At 38.6% G+C, this 27,687-nt stretch overlaps 2 protein-coding genes across 2 annotated transcripts in view; one reads left to right on the top strand and one right to left on the bottom strand.

Annotated features, from left to right (window-relative positions):
• Positions 1-123: 123 nt before the first annotated feature.
• Positions 124-1,185, bottom strand: LOC149290632 (C5a anaphylatoxin chemotactic receptor 1-like). The gene has a single exon (XM_089488434.1). It carries the CDS (start codon positions 1,183-1,185, stop codon positions 124-126), a length of 1,062 nt encoding a protein of 353 aa, XP_089344560.1.
• Positions 1,186-6,860: 5,675 nt separating this feature from the next.
• Positions 6,861-27,687, top strand: part of LOC149290631 (3-hydroxyisobutyryl-CoA hydrolase, mitochondrial-like) — a 60,985-nt gene continuing 40,158 nt past the window's right edge. Inside the window, exons 1-6 of the mRNA XM_089488433.1 lie at positions 6,861-6,892; positions 10,959-11,001; positions 11,533-11,673; positions 12,709-12,793; positions 15,043-15,123; positions 17,661-17,713. Coding sequence (XP_089344559.1) covers positions 6,861-6,892; positions 10,959-11,001; positions 11,533-11,673; positions 12,709-12,793; positions 15,043-15,123; positions 17,661-17,713 — 435 coding nt within the window. The remainder of the gene's footprint in view (positions 6,893-10,958; positions 11,002-11,532; positions 11,674-12,708; positions 12,794-15,042; positions 15,124-17,660; positions 17,714-27,687) is intronic.

Below are 27,687 nucleotides of genomic sequence, written 5' to 3'. Positions count from 1 at the left end.
TTCAAGCCTTAATATTAGATATGTAGGTTGTAGCTTCCCGGCACACATGAATGCACCCACCCCATTCAATATTTGGATGTCCTTTTATATATGTTCCGTAGTTTTCATGTTTGTATCATTAAACTATACATGAGTCTCAGTGTTCTTTGTATCTGATGTTGACTTTGTCTTCTTGGAATCAAAAGTTTGACTCGCTTCATCTGTCAATACATTCCTTAGAATAGAGTTGATAGACTGCTTAAATTTTGTCTTGAAGTCCCGTCCCACCAGTACATAAATGATTGGATTGATGCAGCTGTTGACAAATGCAATACTGATCAAAATGGGATCTATGTTTAATGTAGATATGTATAATGAAGAGTTGTTTGAATGTCCAGCTAAAATGATTCCTGCCACATGGTATGGGAACCAGCACACAAAAAATCCAATTATAACCACAAGGACTACCTTCATTGTCTTGCTCGACTGACTAAATCGTCCACTGACCTTTGACACCAATATGCTGTATGAAATTGTGATCACCAAAAATGGAATGATGAATCCTATTAGGAACCTGAAAATTGCAATAATGTTCTCTGTCTTTTGCTGGTGTGCACCCAGCAAAGAGTATTGCATAGAACATTTTATTACATCAAACCTCTTCACCGTCTGTCTGAATATGAAGGAAGGACTACTCCAGAGAAAGGCAAAGAGCCACACCACCAGGCATGCCAAATATGCTTTTTTAACAGTCCTTTTATTCTGACACCAAACTGGTTTGATGACTAAGGCACAGCGGTCTATGCTGATTACAGTAAGGAGAAGAACACTGGCATACATATTTACTAAAAGGACTGAAGGTAGGCACTTGCACAAGAAAAGGCCCAGAGGCCAGCGTCCATATAATGCTATTTCCATGATTGAAAATGGCACAACAAGACAGCATGCCAGGTCAGCAATGGCCAGATTTAAAAACCACACAGTATTAACTGTTCTTTTCATTTCGAAAGCTGTCATCCATACAACCAAAGCATTGCCGGGCACACCAAGGCAAAACACTGCAATGTAAATCAAGAGAGCAACCCATTTATAGGGGGTTATCACTTCTGTCGAGTTAGGTCTAAGGTTAAAAATGAAAGGAGTATACATGAATGTTGAATTGCCGTTAGAATCTTCATAGTTGTCGTAGCTATAATTGTAATCCATGGCAAGATGTGATCGCTTCTTGTAAATTCACTTTGTAGATACCTTTTCAGAAACAAATGACAACATGATTTTTGAAGTTTTGCTAAGCAATAAAACAGTTTCACTTTTTTCATCAATATTAAAGGGAGCCCCCTTAAGAGAGCACAGGAGTAATAACCAATGTACATGAACTACCTACATTTTGCTTGCCACCCCATACATTCAGCGAATGTCTTATAAATGGCAGTCTTATATGTTTGTAGAATAGTTTTCTAAAAACAACTTAAGGTTGAGTATTATTTTTTTACAGTGAGGGCTTTTTTTTACAGTGGTAATTTTAGCTTTTAAGATAAGTTCCTCCTTGTTTGTTACCATTTAAAAATAAGCAACCAAACCCTGCAAAATAACGCTGATTGCTCTATGGAAGGAGGAATTTGGTCAAGTCTCTCTTATTTTATTATAAAATCATTAGTCAAAGCACTTTATCTATTTTCATAATTGTCTACCGCAACCATGTAACATGTAAGGGCACATGTGATGTTAGACTGGAATCATATCCTCGCTTTATATACAAATATAAAGCAAGAAATCTGCATTTTAAGAGAAAACAATAATGAAGAAAACTTCATTATTGCTCTGGGCTACAGAGAAAACCTCATTACCCTGGCTGCTTTGCTGTAAAATAAAAGAAATGTTAAATGTGAAGCAATCAGAAGGCTATTTTGGTTGGTTTCCATTGTGATTGCCATGCATATTCTCCTTCTTATAAAAATGTTCCATTGCATTATCGCACATCTCAGTCTCGTTATTGATAAGCTATCACATACATGTCACATTACTATCTAAACTGAAAAAGTATAATACTACAAAATAATTAAAGGGTTAGCTAGCTATTTAAATTGGAAATTCTCGAAATAAAGTTTTTTTCTAATTATTTGTGGCTTGGTTGTACTTACAGGAATCTGCACCAGGGACAGAGATGTTGGAGGATTAGTTGCTCCTACTTGTGTAACAAAGGAAGATATCTGATTCTCCTTTTAAAGCAATGCTGTTTGGACATCACACATCAGAGCTTTATGTCAACTGAACAAATATTAAACTGTTCTGTTCCTTTCATTACTACAGAGTAGGGGAAGTCCTCTTGGAGATTTGCAGATGTTAAACGATTCCCATGATTCTTCATCGATCTTTGCAAATTAGAAAGCTATCTGAGATTCACGAAACGAAAAGGATATTATTAGCAACACTATTTTAATTTTGTTTGGTGGGGATGGATGGATTTGACGATTAAATGAGGTTGCTTTAGGATTTTAGGAAGAGTACACAAAACATTTAGGGGTTACTTTCATCAGCGGCAACCCTGAATGTCACCTCCTTAGCCCAGAATGGAGACACTAGGGCTAAAGTATGCTTCAAGCTCAGTTTGGACATTTCCACTTAGGGGTGTACTCACTTTTGTTGCCAAGGTTTAGACATTAGCCCCTTAAGGACAAGACTGTTTCTTACTCGTAGTACATTTTGGGACAAAGGATTTTTCAGTGTTGCTGTTTAGCTGTGGTTTTCTTATTTCTCATTTTGTGCTCCCACACATATTATATATATTTTTTCCAGGACAAACAGTGCTCTCTTTAGATTATTTTTATCATATCATATCTGCAAAAACTAATAAAACTAATAAAAAAACCTGCTAAATAGATTCTACTATTTGTCCTGAGTTTAGAAATACCCAATGTTTTATGTTTTTTTTTGCTTTTTTCTGCACCTTATGGGGCAATAAGTACCAGTAGCGTTTTGCTATTTCAAAACCAATTTTTCCCCAAAGCTGGTCATTCCCCCCATGTGCTATTTCGGGTATCTTTGAAGCCGGCCAATGCAATTTACCCCATCAAACCATATATTTTTAAAAACTAAACACCACAAGGTATTTAAAATGCTGGTATTTTAACCATTTCCATGCTCTAGTTTACCATCAGCCTTTGTCAAACTTTATGGTAGTAAAAAAATGTTGTATTTTTTTTAACACACGTTGTACTCCAGGTATAAATTTATTGCACCTGGTATATGTCACTGACAAACAACACCCCAATATGTGTTCAGCATCTCCTGAGCGCAGTTATACCCCACATACAAAAAAAAGGCCCTTTTTGAGAGGTGTGCATTTTTCAAATTGGAATTTTGACATGTCAAAAAGTCTGCCCACATATCTTATTTCGGATATTTACCCCATCAAAACAAATATTTTTGAAAACTAGACACTCCAAGGTATTTGAAATGCTGGTATTTTAACCCTTTGTCAAACTTTATGGGTTTGTTTGGTTAGTTGGAAGGTAAAAGGCCACCTTTTTTTGCTATTTAGACATCTGGTCAGTCTGTGCCCACATCCCATATTTGGGACATCTTTGAAGCCGGCCAATTCAATTTACCCCATCAAATCATACATTTTTTAAAACTAGACACCCTATGGGCATTTATGATGCCAATATTTTAACTCTTTTCATACGGGAATTTTTGTGAAGATATAGAATTGTAGGACTTGCTCATAAAAAAAATTATTTTGGTTTATTTTTTTGGTGACAGTGGGGAATTTTTACATGTTACCATATTTTTTTAATAGTTTGAAAAAAAAAAATTTCTTTTTACTAATCACACTGTCCTGGGAGTCTGGGGATGCATTGAGGAGGGGCAGAGTGGCATATCAGGGGAGCAGAGTGGAATATCTAGGGGTCAGAGTGGACTATCTAGGGGGTAAGAGTATCTACGGGTCAGAGGGGCATATCAGGGGTTCAGAGTGGCATATCAGGAGAGCATAGTGGCATATCTAGGGGTCAGAGTGGCATATCAGGGGAGCAGGGTGGCAAATCAGGGCATAAAGCATTTCAGGAGAGCAGAGGGGCATATCGATAAGTATTATGAATTAAGGAGGGACCTTAAAATGGCTATTGGTTTTCCAAATTTCTGTTTGGACATAACCTATACTGACTATGCTGTGTAATAGATACTTAAAATGTTAAAATACATGTATTCCCAATCATTAGATAAAATACTGTTTTACCATTCCACTAATGTGTATTTTTTTCTACAAATATATATTTTTTTTAAATAGCGCCAAACTTTTAGGGTGCGGACTATAATCGAGCCAATACGGTATATATATATATATATATATATATATATATATATATATATATATATATAATTTTATTGTTTTCAAAACAGTGAGTTACCAGATAAGGCATGGGACAAGAATGTTCCTCTTTTAACATGAATAAGGCCTAAATCAGCACTTTAGGTTTTGCAATTCTTCATTTGCAACATTGTGGTAATATATACAAAGAGCCTTCCTAAGTTAGTAAAAAAAACTAAACACAAAAACTAAACTAAATTCATACAGTTTTCAATTAATATTGAAGAGAAAAATACTTAATACGTCCCTTCCTTTTCATTTTTAACCTAAGTGTCTGTCTATTATAATCTAAAGATAAATAGGTTCCAAACTACGGCGATCTTTTTGGCAAGGCAAAAGGGGCAGCTACCAATTCACCATTGTGTCCAACAGCCAGAGTGTCTTCTATTATCAGTGGATGGTAAGATATCACAATGCTTGCCTCAATTTTAAAAAACTACAGAAAAAATGTTTGCCACATGTGCTAAACCAGACCCTTATCATCCAGATTTGAACTTAAATTAGTAATATTTCACCATCTAAATAAAAACACATAATTTGATGGCCATCTAGTCTGCCTATTATTTTATGAGTTCTTGGTCTTCCTTTGTATTCAAAACAGCAGTATGCCTATCTAATGTGTGACTGCAACTTCCAGGTTGGGCAAGAGTCTCTATACATAGACAGGTACTTGTGCAAGACCTTGCGTGCATGGAGCAGGCCGGGTGCCTGATTGCAGCCAGCTGTCTTTCTGCCACAGTTTACTAAATCCCACTCTTCAATTTCAGTTCCACTTCACCTGCTTTTCATGGTTCTTAAATTAAATTCTTATTAATCAACACATTATATTAATTTCCCCTTTTTCATTCAACTTTGGTTGCCCTGTTGGGAAACATGTAGCTCCCTATCTGTTTTTACTAAAACTACAATCTCGTTGGGGTTTATTCACTAAATAGATAAGTAGGCGATAGAGCTTGCAGTAGAATTATGGTTTCATCTTCCTCACTTCACCGGGAAGTACCCGCAAGTTTCTTCAACAAGAAGGGATGAGCTGACCCTGCATAATGCATACATTTAGATTGAGGAGATTTTTACTCTTTTATAAAAGAAAATAAATATTAAAAAAAAAAAAAAATGATTAAGGAGATTGTGATGCCAGCTCTGCTCTACATATCCAATCAAGATGTATGTGAAGATGTCACCTGATGACACTTTGGAATTCCTGATTACATCATGTGACCTTGCATTACAGAGTCAAAAGAGACAAGTGTCCATCCAGTTATTGTAAGATGTAGACTTGGGAAAATTGGAGAAGCAGCAAGCATAGGTGTCCACAGATTTTTTTCAGAAAAAAATAGTAGTGGCAGGGCATAGGCTAGATAAGGTGGCACCTGGCTGCATTTAATATGGCCCACTTGAACCCAATGGGGCATCATCAGAATGATATGGAACAATGGCACTGCCGTCATTGATCACAGATGATTCTGTATTGACCTCACCCATACAGTACATAGACAGACACGCTTGTCTATTTTATTTATTATTCTTGCCCAAGCTAGCCTTGTGCAGGAATCCAACACTGCTCCCTGGGGATCTCCTAAAGGAGAACATGCATGGCATTACAGGACGTCTGAGCATGGACGCCAAGTGACGTCTAGGCACACCCTGTGGCTCCTCTCTGATATTCAGCCAAATTGCGAGATTCTGCCAGTGTGGTCATGCAAAGTTGGGCTTGGTTTTTAAATGAAATTGGAAGCAGGAGAGCATGAAATAGATTTATACCTGTCGTTGTTCAGGTTGTTCACAGCCATCCCTGTTCAGTAGGATATACAATTTAATTATTCCAAATGTCCATCTTTTTTTGATCGATGGGAGAAATTTAAGTCAGAAAATTTCCAGGGTGGGGCAAGTCCCCCATATTGCCCCCCTCCCATGCCAATAATATCAAGCTGCAACATAACAAAAACCTATAGTTTAATGGAAGGTATATATGAAAACTGATGATTATGTGATCATGTCTGCTCACTTAGAATATAAAAGACAAAGTGCACACTAATTAGCAGCCAAAATTTATTTATTTACAAAAACACATAGAATACATACTAACATTAGTAAAGCCCCCAAATAAAAAAACTGCAAAAATGCATACTCTGTATAGAACAAACAAAAGGATATTCACAAAAGGTATGACATCTATACAAAAGTCCATTATCTGAATCAATAATGAGAGTTTGGGAATATCTAAGAAGAGCAATTCTTGTGTAATGTTTTAAAACCAGTGTTATTGCCATAGCAGCTAAAACTGTATCCAGGAAATGTTCGCGCACGTCCCGACTTGCCAATAAAGCTTGGACGTTTAGAAACGCCACACAGACACTTCCCGCCCACAGACACTGCTAATACAAGGATGCTGCGAAGCCGATACGTCATTAAGCAGCGACCGCTTACTTCCTGTGCCGGTGCTTGCATATGTCAATGTCAGCTAGTGGGTTTTCACAGTAAGGTGCAGACAGATCTCATTTTGTGCAATAATATGGGTACATCATTACTAGCAACACAGCTCAGGTAGGTTGGAACGCATGACGATATATATATATATATATATATATATATATATATATATTGTATAGTGTGTGAGAGGCAGGTTTACTTAGTTACTAGATTCTTTATGATCGTGTGGCTAAAGGTTTAAATAATTCGCTTGCAAAATGGAAAGCGAATTTATGCAGAGTGACCGGGAGACTATCATCCAGCTGCTAAAACTTTTACCTCACCTTGTGTGGCTGGTAGAGGAGATGAAGTTGGAGTTGTGCATAAAAAGCTATTCTGTCAAAAAGTGCTCTTTTGTCCTAGCAGCCAGTGGCATGGTTTAATCTGGTCCAATCAGCAGAGACATTGATTTCACTTATTGCTCTTATTCTAACAATTATCTGAACAAGGATGAAAACTGATTGGTATCATTGTTTAAAAAAATATAAAAAAGTGTTTATTTTAAGGGTTATGGTAAGACATGCTTCTTTCATTGCCAAGTCTTTTGGTAGTGGACAAAAAATCTTATCCCAATACATCGATCTTTAAGTTAAGTCCACTGTTCTTAGGGAAGTGAAGATGGTGGCCTCCCTGAACGCCCTGAAGTCCCATTGAAGTTAATTTTAAACAGCTTGCTGCACACAGAGATGTGCTAATGGGTAGTGTACCACTTTATCACAGCTCATGTTTTATTTTGCTACATTACTTTTCGGATACTAGCCGTTTAATATGAAACTTTTATTTCTACAACAGCTGGGGAAAAGGCACGCTGAGGTGGGTATGGGGGAAACACTGCACCCAGGCTTCCCTGTAACAGAGCTCCTCAGCAGGGTCAGCATTATGCAAACATAAGATCAAGGTGAGAGAGGTTGTTTAATAGTGTACAGTGTTAGAGCGAGTTTGTGTGTTAGTGTGTGTGTGTGTATATATATATATATATATATATATATATGTATAATGTATGTATATTAGGGCTGCAACAACTAATTGATAATGAAAATCGTTGCCAACAAATTTCATTATCGATTTGTTGAATCGATTTTATCGATTATAAGATGAGGTTTTTTTCAGAGAAAGTACCCCTCGTTTTATAATCTGACCTCAAATAGAGGTTGGATAATAACACTAAGATCCAGATCCCCCGCAGCGCTGCATGGGACCCGGGTGTCTGCGATGCGTGCAGACATCCTCCGCTATTGTCCTTCACTTCCGCTGGGGCTTCTATGATGGAGCACCAGCGTGCGTGGTCTGCGCGCATTGCGCAATGTTCGCTGGCTGCCAGAGAGGAGGATGCTCCGCAGCGCTGAAGGGGACCCGGTTCTGGCAGCTGGTGGGGTCTGGGTGATGCACGCAGACATCCTCCGCTACTGCCGCCACTTCCACTGGGGCTTCTATGTTGGAGCACATGACCTTCCGGTGCTCAGTCATAGAAACTCCAGCGAAAGTGCTGGCCAGAAGCAGAGGTTGTCCAGACGCATAGCGCAGACGCTCACCAGCTGCTCCTACTAGACACCAAGGGGTCTGGAGCACGGGGGGTAAGTCTGGGGGGTGCATATCAAGGGCACAGTGGTATATAGGGGTTTATAAGGCATATCGGGGGCAGAGTGGCATGTCAGGGGAATAAGGCATATTGGGGGCACAGTGGTATATAAGGCATATTTGGTGGGGGCCGAGTGACATGTGGGGAGAGCAAAGTAGCATATCTGGGGGTATGTGGCATACCTGGGAGGCAGTGTGGCAAGCCTGGGCTAAATCTGCATAACTGATGGGCAGGTTGGGAAATAAAAACAAGAAATGCATTTTTTTATTTTTTTTTAACATCCTGTTTGTTTATTAAATTATTTTAAATAAATGAAAGATTTACATTTATTTTGTGGCATCAACATTTATTTGACATGGTAACTTTTTTTAGTTACAATATCTTTGGAATCTATGGGCAATTTTGTGATGCAGTAACATTGTTGTAGCAAGGCAAGTGTAAAAATATACAGGATCTTCCTAAATACTAAATGTATTTAGGAATGCATATTCCTAAATGAATAAATATGTTAAATGGGTTACACTATAAGATTCAGTTTTGATGTATTTTTATTTAAAAAAATGTTTAGGCAGGTTCTAAGTGGTTAATACAATTTAATAAAGTCATAATACTTGCATAATAGTTCATATGCTTTTAGGAAATCTAAATATTAAGGTGATTGGTTAATCATTTAATGTTAAGTACAAAAAATAACATTTGGGAAATATACAGTTAGTGTTTGTACACACAATCTTAACTTTTCAGCATCGTAAAAATTATTAAATATCGAACAAGGGATTAATGTATTAGCAGCATAATGAGGTATTTTTCTACTATCAATTTATTGTGGATATGTCAAAAGTTCAGAAAAGTTGTTTCAGTCCCATCTGAAATGAGTGTTGACTGGTAATACGGAAGCAGTGCTATATAGTGTTGTATATTTTTTTGATAAAGATTTTATTATTATTATTATTATCATCTTTTATTTATATAGCGCCAACAGTTTACACAGCACTTAATACAATACATAAATTCAAGGGATATGACAAGACGAGAATTGACAGACTAAGACAAACCGATACATTAGGTGGAGAGAGCTCTGCTCGCAAGCTTACAATCTTGAGGGAATGGGGTGACAAACCTAAGGCACAGAGATGGGTGAGAGGTAGTGTGGTGGCTGTATCAATGACAAGGAAGTTCTAGCAGCTAAGATGGTGCGGCTTCTCTGAAGAAGTGGGTTTTGAGATGTTTCTTGAATGTTGGGAGGGTGAATGCTGAAGGTTCGGTGGAAGTAGATTCCAGAGATATGGGGCAGCTCGAGTGAAATCTTGTAGACGGGAAAAGGAAGAGGTGATAAAGAGGAGGAGAGCCTTAGCCCATGGGAAGAACGTAGGGATCGAGTAGGAGAGTATTTGCTTATGAGGGCAGAGATGTATGGAGGAACAGTATTATGGATGGCCTTAAATGTCAGTACCAGGATTTTAAATCTGATTCTAAAGGTAATAGGGATCCAGTATAGGATTTCACAGAGTGGGGAAGCAGAAGACGAGCGACATGCAAGGAAGATGAGCCTAGCAGCGGCATTTAGGACAGACTGTAGAGGAGAGAGTCGAGACAGTGGAATGCCAACCAGAAGAGTGTTGCAGTAGTCAAGACGGGAAATAAGTGAATGAACCAGAGTTTTTGTGGATTCTTGGGTGAGGAATGGGCGGATGCGAGAGATGTGTTTTAGGTGCGAGCGGCAGGATCTGGTGAGGGACTGAATGTAAAGGGATGAAGGAAAGGTTAGAGTCGAGGATGACCCCAAGGATCCCTCTAATACACTATTAATACATAGAGTATTAGTATAATATATTAATATTATTATTGCTATGTCCTGGGTGGTGATATGATTGCTTGTCATAGTGTAAGAAGCCCAGTTTGCTGTTTTTCTTGGGAAATTTCTAGCTGTCCCCACATCTAGGCTAGTATTTAATATTATTTAGAATAGACCATATTGTCCCAATTATAGGCTACTCTTATAGTTTGGTGCCATTTTAAAGAACATTACATTTTTAAAAAGAAAAATACACTTTAGTAGAAGAGTAAAACTTTTGTTAATCACTTTCTCATTCACTCTTACTCATGCTCTCTGAATATCTAAACTCCGGCTATAGGCCACATCCATAATTTAAACATTATACCTTTTTATATAGCCAATGGCAGCGCTACTAATTTGAGGCTAGTCAATATTAATGTATCATTTTTCTATGTATTCCATACCATGTTATCTTTAGTCAAATTGAATTAAAAGTTACTTTTTAAACACACAGAGTGGACACATCAGTACGCTCGGGAAGTAATTTGTTTTGTAGGCTTTGCTTCACTTGCCTAACTCTTCTCTACGGAGGAAACTGAGTTCGTAATGTAAAAGCCATAATTATATAAAATAATTTTATTACCAAAAACACAAAGCAATACAGGAATCAGGCAGTTTACATAAATGCATTTAATGATTCTAGAAACTGTGTTGGTAACAGGCCCAATGTAGATTTCTTCTGACATCAGAGACATTACAACTAACATCAGAATTTCTTATTACAGGATAAGGACTTTTAACAGATTGCAAGTAATTGTGAAGCATTTGGTGAGTATTATTCGCTCTCAGAAACATCCGAGTTACAGAAAGGTTTTAGATATATATATCTATACTTTAAAGCTATTTGCCTCTAGGGTTGTTTTACTCAGCAGTTACATTTAATCACTCATAGTAGTTGAAATGTGTTCTTAAAAAATACTTAATTTCTGTTATGAATTACACCTGTATACATGAATGCAGTCCTGATAAACCCATTGTGTATTTTAAATGAATGTCAGCTTTAATTAGTGAACTTTTCTGCTAAAGTCTGAGTCGGAAGGTGCGAAGTATCCATTTTTTCAGTACAACCACTGATTGCTTTGCTAAAAGCTGCTGCGCAATTGTGGCAAGACGCATCAACCCAACTCTTCCTCCGCGCATTGATTTTCCTGACGTTAAAATATCTTATGCTTGGGCTAACATCGTTCTTTATGGCGGCACCCCTATGACAGAGAGAATGCTGTATGGACGAATAAAAGTTTGTAAAAACTGAAATAAGTTCCCTGAAATACCTCTGAAGAACGTTTATCTTTCTTGCAGTCCATGTCGAGTAATACAGCCTCAAATGCAGAAGTACTACTGGCAAAAAGTGGCTGTGCGGGAGTGATCACATTAAACAGACCAAAGGCCCTGAATGCTCTAAACCTCAATATGATTCGGCTCATTTATCCTCAGCTAAAGGTAAGCAGTATAACACCAAGGAGAGCCTCTAAAAAGAAGAGTAATGTCATTTTCCAGTTATTCCTATACTTCACAGAATGTCTTCAAACCACATTATGCTTGGACCAAAAAAGTCCCTCTTTGTTACCCACCGTTTAGTTTCTTCAGTTTGGAAAATTATCAAAGGGGGCTGACTTCTAATTCCCAGCAACTTGTACGCGCAGATTTAGCATATTCATTATATGCTTATTGTGGAGTAGGAGGGCCACCTCGTATATTTATTTGTAGCAGAGCCTGTTCATTATTTTTGCAAAAGGTACCTTTGTCCATTCCAAATGTATCCGCATTCACAAGCAATATTTCAATCAATGACCAGGTACCTAGAAGTTGTACTAACAAACTGATCAAAAGTACAAGGTTTCGGCTTTTTTATTCCATTTGAGTAACTTTCTGATATAAAATAATTTGCAAAAGAAAAAAATAAGAAATGGGGTTTAATTTACATGTAGCTGATGCACAGGAGATAACTATCCTATGGGGTATTTTGTACTTTTTACATTTATCCTGCTTTCCAGAGAAGTGCATTGTTGTTTGTTTTTTTTCTATAGCGCCGACAATTTACGTTTCTTACAATATATATATTTTCAAGGGGAATGACAAAACTAGAATTGAAAGACTAAGATAAACCGATACATTCAGTGGATCAGGCTCTGCTCGGATATTTAGAGGGAATGGAGTAACGAAAAATGTAGGGTATGGAGAAGGAGGAGAGAGTGTGTTGGGTTGTATTAGTTGCAGATATGTTTGAGTTGTAGATTTCTCTAAAATGTTAATCTAAAGAAGTGGGTTTTGAGATTTTTCTTAGAGGGAGAGTGGAAATGAGTTCTTAAGATATGTGACAACATGAGTGAAGCCTTGCAAGCTGGAAGAGGTGATGAACAAGATGGAAAGTCTTAGCCATCATGTTTACTCTGCATCACAATATTTAACTACATTATGTGTATCTGTTCTTTTTTTTCTTGCGACTTTTATTTTTAAGTTTGTGTTTTGTTTTAGCTTTGGGAGGAAGATCCTGACACGTTTCTAGTGATTATTAAAGGTGTTGGAGAAAAAGCATTTTGTGCTGGAGGTGATATAAGAGGTAAGGGCAAATGGCTGCATTCTTACTTGTGTTATTGCTGTATACCCATAAAAATGCATATTTTATGCATGCACTCTTACAAACATAAGGGGTTGCTTATATGAGCTGACTAGATACCCTTAATTGTCAGAGGATGGCATATGAAATGTGCCCTAATAATAAACATGGTGATAGCATTCTAGTGTCTGTTAGGTGCAACGGGCAGCCTGGGCATGCTCATGGTCGTTGTTTGTCCTCAGCCATCAGTATTAAACATGTTCTTTCATTAAACATAATTGTTGCATGATTGTTTACAATTATATTACAATAATTCTTTACAAAGTCTGTTTCTTCCGGATTCTATCAAATAAATATGAATTGCATCACACCATGTAAATTATCGGTAACTTATCACCTGACAAATCCATCACTGAAATGAACTTAAAGTTGTTAGTGGATCCTGCCCAAATCTACTTCAGTAACAGGGTTAAAATGTGTTCATTGTGATCATGTCTAAACAAATATACCGTATTTGCTCGATAATAAGACAGGGGTTTTTTTTCTAAAAAATACCCCTCGTCTTATAATCGGGGTTGTCTTATAATCAGACCTCAAATAGAGGTCTGACTATGAGACTAAGATCCAGATCCCCCGCAGTGCTGCTGGGGACCTGGATCCTACTGTGTGGTACCCCCCCATAAACTTAGTGGTGCTTCTGACTCCCAGGTGTGTTGTCCTGGCAGCGGGTTGACGTCTACGTGATTCGTGTAGACAACTTCCGCTGCAGCCGGAAGGAGGTGCGGTTAGCAGCGGGGGTTGTCTGTGTCCATCGCGCAGACCTTCCCCGACTGTCAGAGATCAGAGTTCCCCGCACCGCTGCGGAGAATTCTCTCTGACAGTCGGAGGGTGTATGCTCGATGGACACAGACAACCCCCGCAGCTAACCGCACCTCCTTCCGGACGTAGACGTCAACCCGCTGCCCGGACAACACACCAGGGAGTCAGAAGCACCGGTAAGTTTGTGGGGGGGGGGGGGGGTGTTAAGTGGGGGGCATAAGGCATTTCCGTAGGCAGAGTGCTCTATGATATGCCTTTTAACCCCCTTCATGCCACTGTGCCTCAAGATATGCGTTTTAACCCCCTTTATGCCACTCTGCATCCAGAAATGCCTTTTAACCCTCTATATGCCACTCTGCCTCCTGAAATGCCTTATACCTCCCTATATGCCACTGTGCCCCATAATATGCCTTTTAACCCCCTAAATACCAGCGTGGCATATAAGGGTTTAAGGCATTTCTGGAGGCAGGGTGGCACATAGTGGGTCAAAAAGCATATCATGGGGCACAGTGGCATATAGAGAGTTAAAAAGCATATCATGGGGCACAGTACCATATAGGGGTATAAGGCCTTTTTGGGGCAGAGTGGCAAGCCTGGGGGCAGATGTACATAACTGGGGGGCAGGTTGGAAAATAAAAGGAAATAAAAACAAAAAAAATATTTTTCTCAATCATAGCTTTTTTTTTTTTTTTTAAATAGTTTACATGAATTAACTTTTACTAGTAAAACTTTTTTCCTATAGGGTTGTCTTATATTCAGGCTTTTTCTTTTTTTCCTAAATTAATATTCAGATTTTGGGAGGTCGTCTTATAATCGAGCAACTACGGTAAATGTTTTTTTATTGAAACTGGTCCAGCCTTTCTAATAAATTCCTGGGAGTCAAAGGCCTGAAGATATGTCATAAAAAATTCCCATGGTTAAGATGAGAAATTAGGCAGTGAACAAATGTATTCATTACTGTGGATGTGACTTAACATTGTTAGCATTTAACTCAGATTATGGGATATTTATTCACTAATCTATTTGGTAAAACGATTCAGCCTTATCTTTTATGTAGGGATAATGGGGACGTGTTTTCCCTGGCTCTGCATAAATCAACCTCCCCTAATAACAGGGAAGCTCAAGGGTTCATAATGCATCTTTAAGCCAAATATAAAACCCAAGTTTAGGTTACACAGAGTTATGTATGGACTCCAGTTACCGTGATATAGTCACAGGGGAAGTTAGGAAACATTACATTAAACTTTAAATTAAATTACATTAATTTTTTTTCCCTTAACTTTGAACATATCCCAGTTGTTCATTTTATGTATTTCTAATATGTTTAGGTATATAAATGAAGCGTAATATTTTGGCTTAATATTCTTTGTGCAGTCCAATGCTACAATCTTATCAAGTTAGTGTGTTATTTTTTTCTTCCTTTTTCTACTCAGCGGTTACAGAAGCTGGTAGGACCGGAGATCGTCTTGCTCAAGACTTTTTCAGAGAAGAATACATTCTAAACAATGCAATTGGTAATTTAATGTAATATGTATGGGGGGGGGGGATTTCAGTGATCGGACCTGGTCTAAATTGTTCTACTTGATTTGCATAATCAATTCAACCAGGGTTTTGTCATATCTCACAGCAGAATATTTTAAACCTTAGTTATAATCCTTTCAAGGCAAAGATTCATAGCATCCAAGTCAACAGGTTAGAGAACATATATTGTAACCTAATTTGGTAGAGCCATGAACAACTAGTTATGGTTGTGCTAGGTTTAATTACCACATCTCTCTACATTGCATAGGTGTACCTCAACCCCATTCATTTTACAACCAGATATGTAGATTTCTTGGACTTGCCTACAAGCAGCACCTACCTGCATTAGAGGCACATACATTTTCTATGTTAAATAATTAATGTATTTTGCGCAAAGGTATAGTCATAGAGGCAAAATGTGGTGCAACCTGTGGTAGATCAGACTCAGTGTGCTGAGAAACAATTATTTTTCAAGGTCCATTATTTAAATGGGAAAAAATACCATATCAGAGAGGCTGTTTAGGGAATTTAGCTCCGCTGAGGCTGGCTAAACAATTACAAGACTTATCGCTACCCTTCCTTCAGAGAAATTTATTAATTTCATTTTTTAATAGGATCTTTGTAGATTTTAAAGATGTTTAATTTTTTTTGCCTGTCCTCGCGTGATATCTGTAGAAGAGCTATTTAGTTGCCACCACATCTTCATTAGTTTATATGACCTTTTGTTTTTTTCGAATTATTTATATACATTTCAGCATAGATAGACGCATTGTAATTTGTGGCTCCAGAAGATTTGCATCCAGGCATGAAAGACCTACATTTTTAGGACAATATAATCTGTTAAGGGGACACTCCAGGCACCATATGCAATTGAATGCATATGGAAGCTAAGTGTTACCTGACCTGACATTTTTTGTGTATTTTCTAAAAAGAAGCGGCATTGTAAAAATAACCAAACATGCATTTTTTTTTATTTAAAGGATTTTGCACTATTGTCCCATTTAAACCCATCCAGGATATAATTTCCCCATATTCATTTGCCCCTCGCCCCACTCCCTTCTATTTGCTGTGATATAATTAGTGCCAGTCAGTGTATTCTGGTCTTTTGAGAAAATAGAGAGGTAATTTTTTCTGAAATATACAGAAATGGGGGACAATGTTTGTGCTATGCCTTGTTGACCACTATCTTTTCTTCTGCTTCAAAAACATAATGTGTTTTTTTGTGCAGTCGTCTCGCCATTTGTTTCTGTATCCATGGTATGTGTCGCCAGTCCAGTGCACCACAACAATACAATTCTCATATCGGTAACATACAACTACCGTATATTCTGGCGTATAAGACAACTTTTTAACCCGTGAAAATCTTCTCAAAAGTCGGGGGCCGTCTTATACGCCGGGTACTGAAACTTACCGAGCCGGACTGGAGAATCACGAATCTCTAGGGGAGGGGCGAGTGGAGAAGCCGCCTCCCCTCGGCCGGTCTTCAGGGCCGCGCCAAGGTAGGTGCAAGATCGTGATCTCCCCAACTAGCCCTGATCACGACCTCCCTCTAACTAGCCCAACATTAGGGAGCTCTAGGTCTGGCACTTCAGACCTCGGCTTCCATGCTCCCTAATCAGTACGCGCCGGCTATTGATACTGAGCGCGGGGGTGACGTCATGTCCCGGCGCTCGGCATCAATTGCCGGCGCGTAGTGATGAGGGAGCAGTAAAGCAGAGGTCTGAAATGACAGACCTCATGCTCCCACAACTGGATGGAAGATAGAAGATGAGAAAGGTAAGAGATGGGGAGAAAGGGGTGTGAGTGCAGTATATGTGTATATATGTTGGTGGGAGATGGTCAGTGTATGTGTATGGTCAGGTGTGTGTAAGAGCAGTGTAGGTATGTGTGTGTGTGTGTGTGTGTATGTATATATATATATATATATATATATTATATATGTGTGTGTAAAGGCAGGGGTGTGTGGTGAGGGTAGTGTATAAATGTGTATGTATGGACAGGCGTATGTTAGTATGTGTAGATATATATATATATATATATATATATCTGTGTGTGTGTGTGTGTGTGTAAGGACAGTGTATGTATGTAGATGTCTGTGTATAGGCAGTGTATGTGTATGGTCAAGTGTGTGTAAGGGCAGTGTATGTGTATATGTGTGTTTGTAAGCTGGTCTGTACGTGTATATGTGTGTAAAGGAAGGGGTGTGTGAGGGCAGTGTATGTCTATACATTGTGTGGACAGGCATATGTTAGGGAGAGCTGACCCACCCAATCCAATCAGGCTTTGTATACAAGAACCAGCCAATCACCGGTAAGGTATATCGCTTGCCGTGATTGGCTGGTTGTTGTATACTGGGTAGAGGTGTAGTCTTATACGGCGAGTATAGCCCAAACTCTGTATTTTAACTGGAAAAGTTGGGGGTCGTCTTATACGCCCAGTCATCTTATACGCTGGAAAATACGGTACATTTATTAGCTCCTTTCAGCTTAGCAATATGTCTTATCAACCTTATAATTAACTTATTTCTTAGGTACCTTGAAGAAACCCTATGTGGCATTAATTGATGGCATTACAATGGGAGGGGTAAGTAGAGCACATTTTCAATTAATGCAATCCTTAATTTGCATAAAGACATAATTGAAAATGCTATTCTTCATTCTTCATGTAGTAACACTGTAACTCAGCTACTTTGGCAAAATGCAGCCTAGTAATGTGTGTGCTCCCAGTGTGGTATGAAAAACATCATAACCTATTATGAGTTTAATTTTCAGAAGAATTACTTATGTCTCAATGGGAGTACTATTATCACAGTTGCAAAACATATAACTATAGAGGTGCACTCGAATTAAATAAAGTAGAAAAGAAACCAATTATGCCCCAATAAAAAAAGTACTTTATATTATCACAGTTGCTCCCATAACAACAAAGTCACAAGTCACTGCTGCAATTACACAGACTTGTTATATAGGAGTTGGCCAACTGTTGCAGATCTAAAATGAGGAGGTTATGCTACTGTTGGCTGCTGTGAGGTGTTAGCTTTGTCTTCTTTACAGTTGCATTTTTTTTTTTAGTACGTTCACTAGCTTACCTTACGTCACACTTGTACTCTTTTATACTTCATAAAGTACAACATAGGCACGTGTACGTTTAATGAAGATGTTTTGCGGTTTAATCATGTTTTATGAGCTTATAAAGGTTTCTCTTATTAAATTTTGTGTTATTGTTTAACTGTCCCGCTTTCGGAATGACTCAATGGAATCTGCTCTATAAATAAGTGATGTCAACAGAATCCTGGTTGTTGTGGTTACATGACAAGAGCTGCCTGTATGAATGATGTGGCTTGTGACGCTACAAATGAATTGCCCAATCAGGCTACAGGGAACACGTTTTTGTTTTCTTCATTACATATATGAGATTACAGTGCCTTTGAGTGGTATGACTTGGTCACAAACCATTAAAAATGCCCTGTAGTCTCTGTAATGGTTTCATTGCTAGTCACCAGCAGATGGAGCATGGTCCCCCTCCATCCCTGCTTTATCATTCAGCACCACCATCTTGCTGTTAAAGTTGAAAGTAGGAGCCTTCTCCTTGTACAGAAGTATTTCAGAGGCTACAAACAAATTCTTTGACAACGAGTGTTTTTAATGGATATTCATCTTTCCCTCTCCTTGTAATAGTGCTGCAGAACCTGCTGGTACTCTATACCTAAAATGTAATACTTTTGACCCTCAGAGCAGAGGGCAAATGTAACTGCAAATAAACTCTGTTTGCTTAGGTGACAATAAGACTTTGGGACTTTGGACAACCCTTGGCAAAGGCAGATGCACACAGCTGTCTGTCTTTCACTTAACATTGTGTTAAGTTGTCATCTGGAACAGTAAACTGTTAAGTTGTCTGTTCCCTCTGAATGCAATATTCTCCAAGCACTTCTAAAACAATGTGGAAGAAAATATGAGAATGACCAGTTCTCCTGTTTTTATATGCTAACAAATAACTGCTTTGATTTTATTTAAGGGTGCTGTTCCACCTAGGAAATTCTCCCCAGATAAGTTTTGCATCATCTAGAGAGAAGTTAAAGAAACCTGTCAATTTGTTTGTCTTCTTCATGCTCACTGTCACTTGACTGTTTTAACTGTGTTTAGTTTATTGAAATACTACAGTTGCACAGAGACAGCAGTCTGACCGTTTACAGCCACTCTTATCTGCCATTTCATGCTCATGCATGATAGCCAGTAATTAGGAGTGAGTGATGCGTGATAGGTATGATTGAGTGAGGAGTTTGGTGTGATGGGAGTAATGTGTGTGATAAGTGTGAGGCAGGGGCGTATCTAGAGTATTTGGCACCTGGGGCGGATCCTGTATGTGGTACTGTTACAGAGTCAGACCGCAATTCGTAGTAAAACTAGAACTCCCTTTATTTACAAACACACAGAACTTATATATAACCTCAAAGCAATGTGCACCGAACCCAACCCCCAACCCCCAATCCCATCAGCCACATCCTATCACAAATCCCATCAGTATACAGGTGATGTATAAAGTGAGGGGATTAAGGAATATAATGGGTTTCCCCCACCTTTGTTATCCCCCACCCTGTAGTGCGGTTGCCATCTGGGCAGACAGGGCTGTGCTGGCTGATTAAGAGCCCCAGCCAGGTTACCTGATTGTTCCTTTGAAGGCTGGAGCTGCAGCCACATTCAGTCTCTGGGCTGGTTACACAATAAAACGTCTTATAAAATATTACCGGGTCACAGTATCACAAACTGGCCACAAAAGTACTCCATGACCCGGCTAAACTTCATATGAACATGTGAGCCAGCTAGCCTGGCCCTGTCACAGGCACCCCACCACACATTCACACACACTTTAAAACTGCATAGCTTCTATCGTTATATACTGAGGCAGACATTGACGGTGGTACAGCATAACTGTTATCATTATATACTGAGGCACGCACTGACGGTGGTACAGCATAACACCTGTCACTATATACTGAGGCACGCACTGACGGTGGTACAGCATAACACCTGTCACTATATACTGAGGCACGCGCTGACGGTGGTACAGCATAACGCCTGTCACTATATACTGAGGCAGACATTGACAGTGGTACAGCATAATCCCTATAATTATAAATTGAGCCAGACGTTGACAATAATGCAGCAAACCCCTATCGCTATATACAAAGCCAAACATTCAAACTGAAAATGACCCCCCACTTTTATTAAACGTAACACACCAAAATTGGACAAAAAAAAAAATCTATAACAAAATTAAAATTTTATATATACAATATATATATATGTATATATTTGCTAACAGCAATCACACTCCTATCATGGCCACGGCCTAGCATGTACTGGCTGCCTGGGCATGATAGGAGTGTGATTGCTGTTAGCAGTTATATATATATAATTAATATTGTTGAATTTATCTGTCCGATTTTGTTGTGTTACTTTTATTAAAAGTGTGGTTACCACACCAAAATTGGACAAAAAAATAAATATTTTATTTATATATATATATATATATAAATTGCTAACAGCAATCCCACTCCTATCATGCCCAGGCAGCCAGCACAGGAACCTGGGCATGATAGGAGTGTGATTACAGCCTCCCTATGCACACTCATTCACAAACATTCATTCACTCTCTCATTCACTGTCTCTTTTCCCGCTATAGCTCCTTTTCCTCCTCCTCTAAGTTCATCCTCTTGGCTCTTCATCTGTGTCATTCCGGTGCAGTGAGCATGGAAGGCGTTGGGCGTGGCTTCAGTGTTGTGCGCTGGGATATGACATCAAATCCCAACCCACAGCATCAGTTGCTGCACGCATTGCAAGGGAGCAGGATCGGACGGCTGCATTAACAGACCTCCCGCTCCCTTGATTGTCTTTAAGCCGGTTAGAGGGAGATCCTTGATCTCCCCAACCGAGCCTGCTCCTCTAGCGGCAGACATTACTGTGCATCTCTGGAGGGGTGCCCTGATGAGCGGCACCCGGGGCGGACCGCCACCCCTCGCTAGGTATGCTACTGGTGTGAGGTGTTTTGGGTTTTGTTTTTTTTAATAGTTGTGATGGGAGTCATAGGTGTCAGGGAGTGAGGTGTTTTGTGAGAGGAAGTAAAGCAGAAGGTAACACTCCTTCTGTGGTATCAGAAATTGGCAGCCAGAGCACTGCAGACAGACAGGATTAATAGGCCTAGCCAAAATCTTTTAACAAAAAAACAGAAAATTATCATTTAAGATGTGTACCAGAGTAATACATAATATAAGAAACTAGAAAATTTGGGAAAAAACATCTGTGTGGAATGACAGTGATAAAGCCCAGTCTTTGCGGGAATACTTGCATAAAAGGGATTATCTTCTAGGGCTGAGTTGACCTGCAGTGAATTATTACTTGCGGTTGTTTTTAAATCTCACATCCGTTTTGGACCAGAATATGTAGTTAACAAGCTTAGTGCTGCATTAACAGCTTTTCAGGGAGTGACATGTGAGACTCTTTTCTTTTAATTGACTTTGGAAAATGTTATGACACTAGCCAAATGGTGAATATATCAAGTAGAGAGGCATGGCTACTGTGAGGAGTTTATTCAGCTAGATGAACCATCTTAACAAAGGCTAGCCACAACATGTTTTACCTTCGGTAAGGCGTAAGCTGATCCTGCATGATGTATAGTAAAATTTTAGAATCATTCTTACTAATTTAACTATACATTAAATACACTCCTGGGATTTCTACTACTTAGAGCTTTGATCATTTATATACAACAGTATTTTTGCACCCTTAAGTACCACTTAAGTGAGTTTTATTTTATGTATTTGTTTTAGCAAATATCCACAACAACATTATACTTATCTATTATTGAATCCCAATAATTAGTTAAATATCTCTTTATGTACCCCGTTTAGCGCACATGTCACTGCTTGTTAAAAACTGATGTAGAGTGTTCATTTCTTGACCATAACATACCCTGACATGGATTAGGAATTAAGTAATAGTGTTTAGTAAATTTGTTATGTGCTGTTTATGGATGATTCTTTCATATTAAACATAAAGGTCTGATCCCATTTTGAGATATTTGTACATTGTTAAAAGAATCCTAATTCAGCAACGCATGTTTAGCGGCTAAAGTCGATACATTTCTTAAAAGTAATTCACCCAGGGATGTGTGTTGCTTTAAATATCACCAGCTTGGCTTGTTATTTTCCTGCTTCAAGAATTACTGGAGTTTCAGGTTCTTCACCATCTGGCATGGGGTAATGTTTACTGGAACAATCAGTAACTTGTCTACAAGCATCTGTCAAGATTTAAACACTAATTCTGCAGGAAAAAAAATCAGATCAATCACATGGTACACAAAGGTCAGACATAGCCAATTACATTAGGAGTCAAAATAGAGGAAGAAGAAGAAGCAAATCAGAAAAACTGAATTTAAAGTACATGTGGGCCAACCAACAAGATGGTCCAAAAGGCCAATGCAACCTAATAATTCTAAGGTTGCAGGTGAGAATATTATAAACTCAGAGATGGCCTAAAGTGTGAAGGCATCCTCTGCAGGCCACCCCCGTGCCCCCCATCCCCCAGCATCACCACTAGAGTCCCATTGTCCCCTCATTCATGGTACCACACCTTTCTTTTTCTCCCTCATGTAGTTCAGTTATAGGTTAAATAAGGAACACATGGAAACACAGTATTGCAGGTATTGATCAACTGAATAAGACATACAAACCCTATATGTGCTGCTATAGAGTAAATAAATAAGACATAGAAACCTCATTGTAATGTATAGAGCAACTGAATAATACACAAACCCAGCCTTGCAGGTATAGATCAACAGAAAAATCACATGCAAACATTGAAGGTGTGCTTGGCACGTCATTGCATTAAATAAGCTTAGAAAGCGATCTAAGATGGCTTTCTTCGCTTAAACTATGTTGCTGTAATCCCTCGATGTAAGAATTAGTGCATTAAAGTGTTAACATACCAGCATTTGAAATACTCTGGAATGTCTAGTTTAAAAAATATATGGTTTTATGGGGATAAATTGAATTTACTGGCTTCAAAGATGTCCCAAATAGGACATGGGAGCAAGATGACCAGATTTGAATTTTGTTTTTAAAATGGTAAATTGCCCTATGGCTTGCAAAAAACATAGAAAAACTTGTTATGCCTAAACTAAGGACAAATATTGGAATCTATTTAGTAGTTTTTTTTCCTTTAGCTTTTGTAGAGGAGTAAAAGCTAAAAAAAATATATATATATTTTTTAAAAATTTCCACTGTATTTCATTTTTTTTTCTCATAGTAAATTAGGTTTACTTCAGAGGCCACAGTCTAAAACTGGAGAGTCATAGGTTTAAGTGGTAGATAAATGGAACAGCCTCCCATCAGAAGTTGTAGAAGCTAATACAATGAAGGAATTCAAAGACTAAGGACTGATTAAGGTCTTAGTCTCTATCTGCCGTAAAATTCTGTGTTTCTATGTTTAGTTAATAGCGCTATGAGATATTAGGGATTGCAGAAGGCCTACTACTTGTTTCCAATTACTTGCTTATGTGTTAAGCAGTCGTGTATATGGGGAGAGTGCACCACTCTGTATAAAAGAATATATTTTTTTATAGAATAAATGTTATTTATTTAAGAACACGCTGGACAGTTTTTGCTGCTATTTAACATTTGTAAATGCATTGTTTTTCAGGCTTTCTGAGATCATAAAAAAATAAATAAAATGCAGCTACATTTTTTCCACTCCAGGCAAAGAGTCTGTCGCTTTATTACATAACCAAACATATTACAGTGTGCAGGGCATTAGTGCAGGATCAAAAATTAATGAGAACGAGCTCATAGGAAGGCACAGACAGGGATTTCCATCTGCCAGTTCTTAATGTGCACTCAGTTTAACTCTTGAGGACCTGGAAGCTTTACAGCATATGGATTGCACAAACAATGTCTTTGCAAAAAATTATCAATGTTGTACGTCATATGTAAGTAATTTAGCGTCGCCTTCCGAAGTTATCTGATATAAAAAAGCAACGCAGGTCATTGTGTAAACCACTCAGACTATATAATGCTTAGTAACTTTCAGGAGAGCAGGAGAAAACCAGCCAATGGAGCAGACAATAAAGATGTACCCGATGCATGTCCAGCAAGGTGACTATATCGAGAAAAAGTCTGGAACTGGTGCAGGGTCCTGTTTTCTCACTGTTTTAGGCTAGTCTAGTCCTATTATAATCCCAAGAAATAAAGTATATTTCCAGATGATCAAGGTCTATGACACATAATTTTTTCAGCAAATCCCAGTTTCTCTTCAAAATGTCTTATTTTTCAGGAAACCTTTTATGACACTCCTCCTAATTATTCATTTAAGTTATTATTATTATTATTATTATTATTCTTTATTTCTAAAGAGCCGACAGATTCCGCAGCGCTGTACAAGGTGAAAAGTTTACAGATAATGACAGGTACAATACAACAATTGACATACAGATACAGGAGGAATGAGGGGCCCTGTTCCTGCAGGAATTTACCCCTTCTCCACCTAGATTGTAAGAAACAGGAGGTGAGCACTGCATGGTAGTGAATTACGTTAATGTGGGGCGAGATAAGGGTTGTAAGTGGGTGAGAGGGAAGTTTTGATGATTACCTCAGTGGTAGGCTTCCCTGAAGAGAGAAGTTTTTAGTGAGCGTTTGAAGGAGGGTAGAGTTGGTGAGAGTCGAACAGCACAGGGAAGAGAGTTCCAGAGGGTTGGTGCTGTGCAAGAGAAGTCCTGTAGTGGGGCGTGGGAGGAGGTGATAAGTGAAGATGCAAGGAACAGGTCAGTGTTGGATTTTAGAGGGCGGGCTGGAGTATATTTGCTGATGAGGAAGGATAGGTAGGGGGGAGCAGTGATAGTGAGAGCTTTGTAGGATAGAGTGAGTAATTTTGAATTTCATTCTGCTACGGATGGGGAGCCAGTGGAGGGACTCGCAGAGAGGTGCGGCAGATGCAGAGCGTCGGGTGAGATAGATAAGTCTGGCAGAGGCATTGAGGACAGACTGAAAGGGGAATAGTCGGGAGAGAGGGAGGCCAGTAAGTAGGTTGTTGCAGTAGTCTAGACAGAAGATTACAAGGGAGTGGATTGGTTATTTAGCGGTGCTGGCAGTCACGAATGGACGAATTTTGGAAATGTTGTGCAGTTGCTTGTGGCAGGATTTAGAGAGTGATTTGATGTGAGGGATAAAAGATAAGTTTGAATCAAGAGTCACTGCGAGGCAGCAGACTTGTGGTGAAGGAGAGATAGTGGTACCGTCAACAGTGATATAAAGGTCAGAAGGGGGAATAGAGTTAGAGGGAGGGATTAGAAGGAGCTCGGTCTTAGACATATTTATTTTGGGGTGGTGAGAGGCCATCCAGGAAGAGATGGCAGATAGGCAGCTGCTGATCTGAGAGAGGACAGATGCAGAGAGATTGGGGGTGGAGAGATAGATTTGTGTGTCGTCTGCATAGAGGTGGTATTTGAAGCCAAAGCTGTCGATAAGTTTTCCAAGTGAGGAAGTGTAGATGGAGAATAGCAGAGGACCCAGGACAGAACCCTGAGGCACTCCAACAGTGTTTCAGCCGCACCCATTGCAAACAGGTGTATAAAATCGAGTGCATAGACAAATATTGGCTGTAGAATAGGTCATGCTGAACATATTATGTCATACGAAGCCACCTTCGCCACAAGTCAGTGTGTGAAATTTCTGCCCTGCTAGATCTGCCTTGGTCCGCCATGAGTACCATTAATGTGAAGTCGATACGTCTAGGAGTAACAGCCACAAAGAGGTAGATCACGCACGCTCCTGAGCCGGACTGCCAAGTGCTGAAGCAGTTATAGGGTAAATTGCCTATCCTCAGAACAGAGTGAAACTGGAGGCAACTTTAATATTCTGCTATATTCTACGTATGTCCATGGTGTTCATCTTGTCAGTAGTGATATATTAAGTCTTTATTTATAGTAATGCAACCCATGGCAGGCAAATAGTTTGAAAGAACAACCATCGTTCGTTCAGACACACTAATTACATTGGAGATTAAGATATGATCTCCACTGCAATATTCAGCAGTTAAGCACATAGGTGAGCATTCCTGGGAACCCCCCAGTTTATTAAATGGATAGTTTAGTGTACCGGACGCCCCCACTACAAAATGCACATTAAAGATCCTTGTGAGCACTTAACTATGCATTCTTGCCACTTATTGATAGCTGGAGTGTCCCTTTAATAAGTCATCTAATATAATTAGTTTTCTGGGTTTCACAGAGAAGGTCATTATTTTCTCTCAGAAAACCTGTAATGTTGAATATAAAGTAATCTAAACAGTATCTGTTGTTTTCATACATCGAGTGGTAATCTTACATCATAAGCTACACAATTTAATATCATTTATCATAAGGAAAAATGTTTAATAAATTAAGCAGGATCTAGTCCTTGTCATCTACAAGGTAATACATGGACATGGACAATGGGAATAATTTTTCATATCTATGTATGTGTGTGTATATGTGTATATATATATATATATATATATATATATGTTTTTGGGCCAACCATTGATTTAAAAATAAGTGTCCCATTTCATACACATTTACACATTGTGCCAAACTAGCGCCTATCATATATATATGAGCTATACATAAAAAATATATAATTAGCTGTTTGACGCACACTGTCTCTGGCTGCAGACGATGCACAAGGACCTCTATGCATTTTCTCCTTTGTAACGTTCATTAATGGTAAACCGAAAGAGTTCTCCCAAGAAAATTGCTATTTTAACGATCCAAAAAATATTTAAGTGTTAAACACATTCAGTGCCAGAGTAACACACTGTTCTCACCTCTTCTCTCTGTGCAAGGGTTAATGGTGCTCATTAGAAAATGCTATATCCATATGCAGTCTGGGGTATTGACACAAACTATCATTGTAATCATTGTAATTCCTCTTTTTAATTTAGTTGTGGCTTAATGCAACTGGTTAATCCATGAGTTGTGCCAATAATGATTATTAGTGATTTTTGGCACATTCTGGAGCGGTTTGCACACATCTGTTGGATTTGTGTCACTGTAACTGGCATATTTTTGACAACATTTTCAAATTTTACATAAGAGCTAAAACGAGTGTAAATGTGTAACGGTAGTCACCGTGTTATAAATATCCCATATGTGGTCTATCCCTCCAGTATTTTACAATGTAACACACCATTCTTAGTCTTTCATAGATTTTTTTTTTACCTTGTGTCTAACATATAACCAAATCTATCTTCTGTGCATTCATGCATGTAGTATGTATACAGTACTGAGGAAACATTTTAGGCCAGTATGAAAAAATGTAAAGTAAGATATATTTTTAAAATAGACATGCTAATAGTGTGTACTTATCTTTCAACAAAATGCAAAGTGAGTGAATGGAAGAAAAGTCTAAATCAAATCCATAATTGGTGTGGCCACCCTTTGCCTTAAAACAGCATTAATACTTCTAGGTACACTTATACACAGTATTTTAACCCCTTCATTCCCCTATAGACGTACCGGGACGTCCAAAA

The sequence above is a fragment of the Sceloporus occidentalis genome, unplaced genomic scaffold (genome assembly GCF_023333645.1).
Source record: "Sceloporus occidentalis isolate IW3139 unplaced genomic scaffold, rSceOcc1.0.p SCAF_38, whole genome shotgun sequence".
Lineage (NCBI taxonomy): Eukaryota > Metazoa > Chordata > Lepidosauria > Squamata > Phrynosomatidae > Sceloporus > Sceloporus occidentalis.
This window is presented reverse-complemented; position numbering and strand designations above follow the sequence as displayed.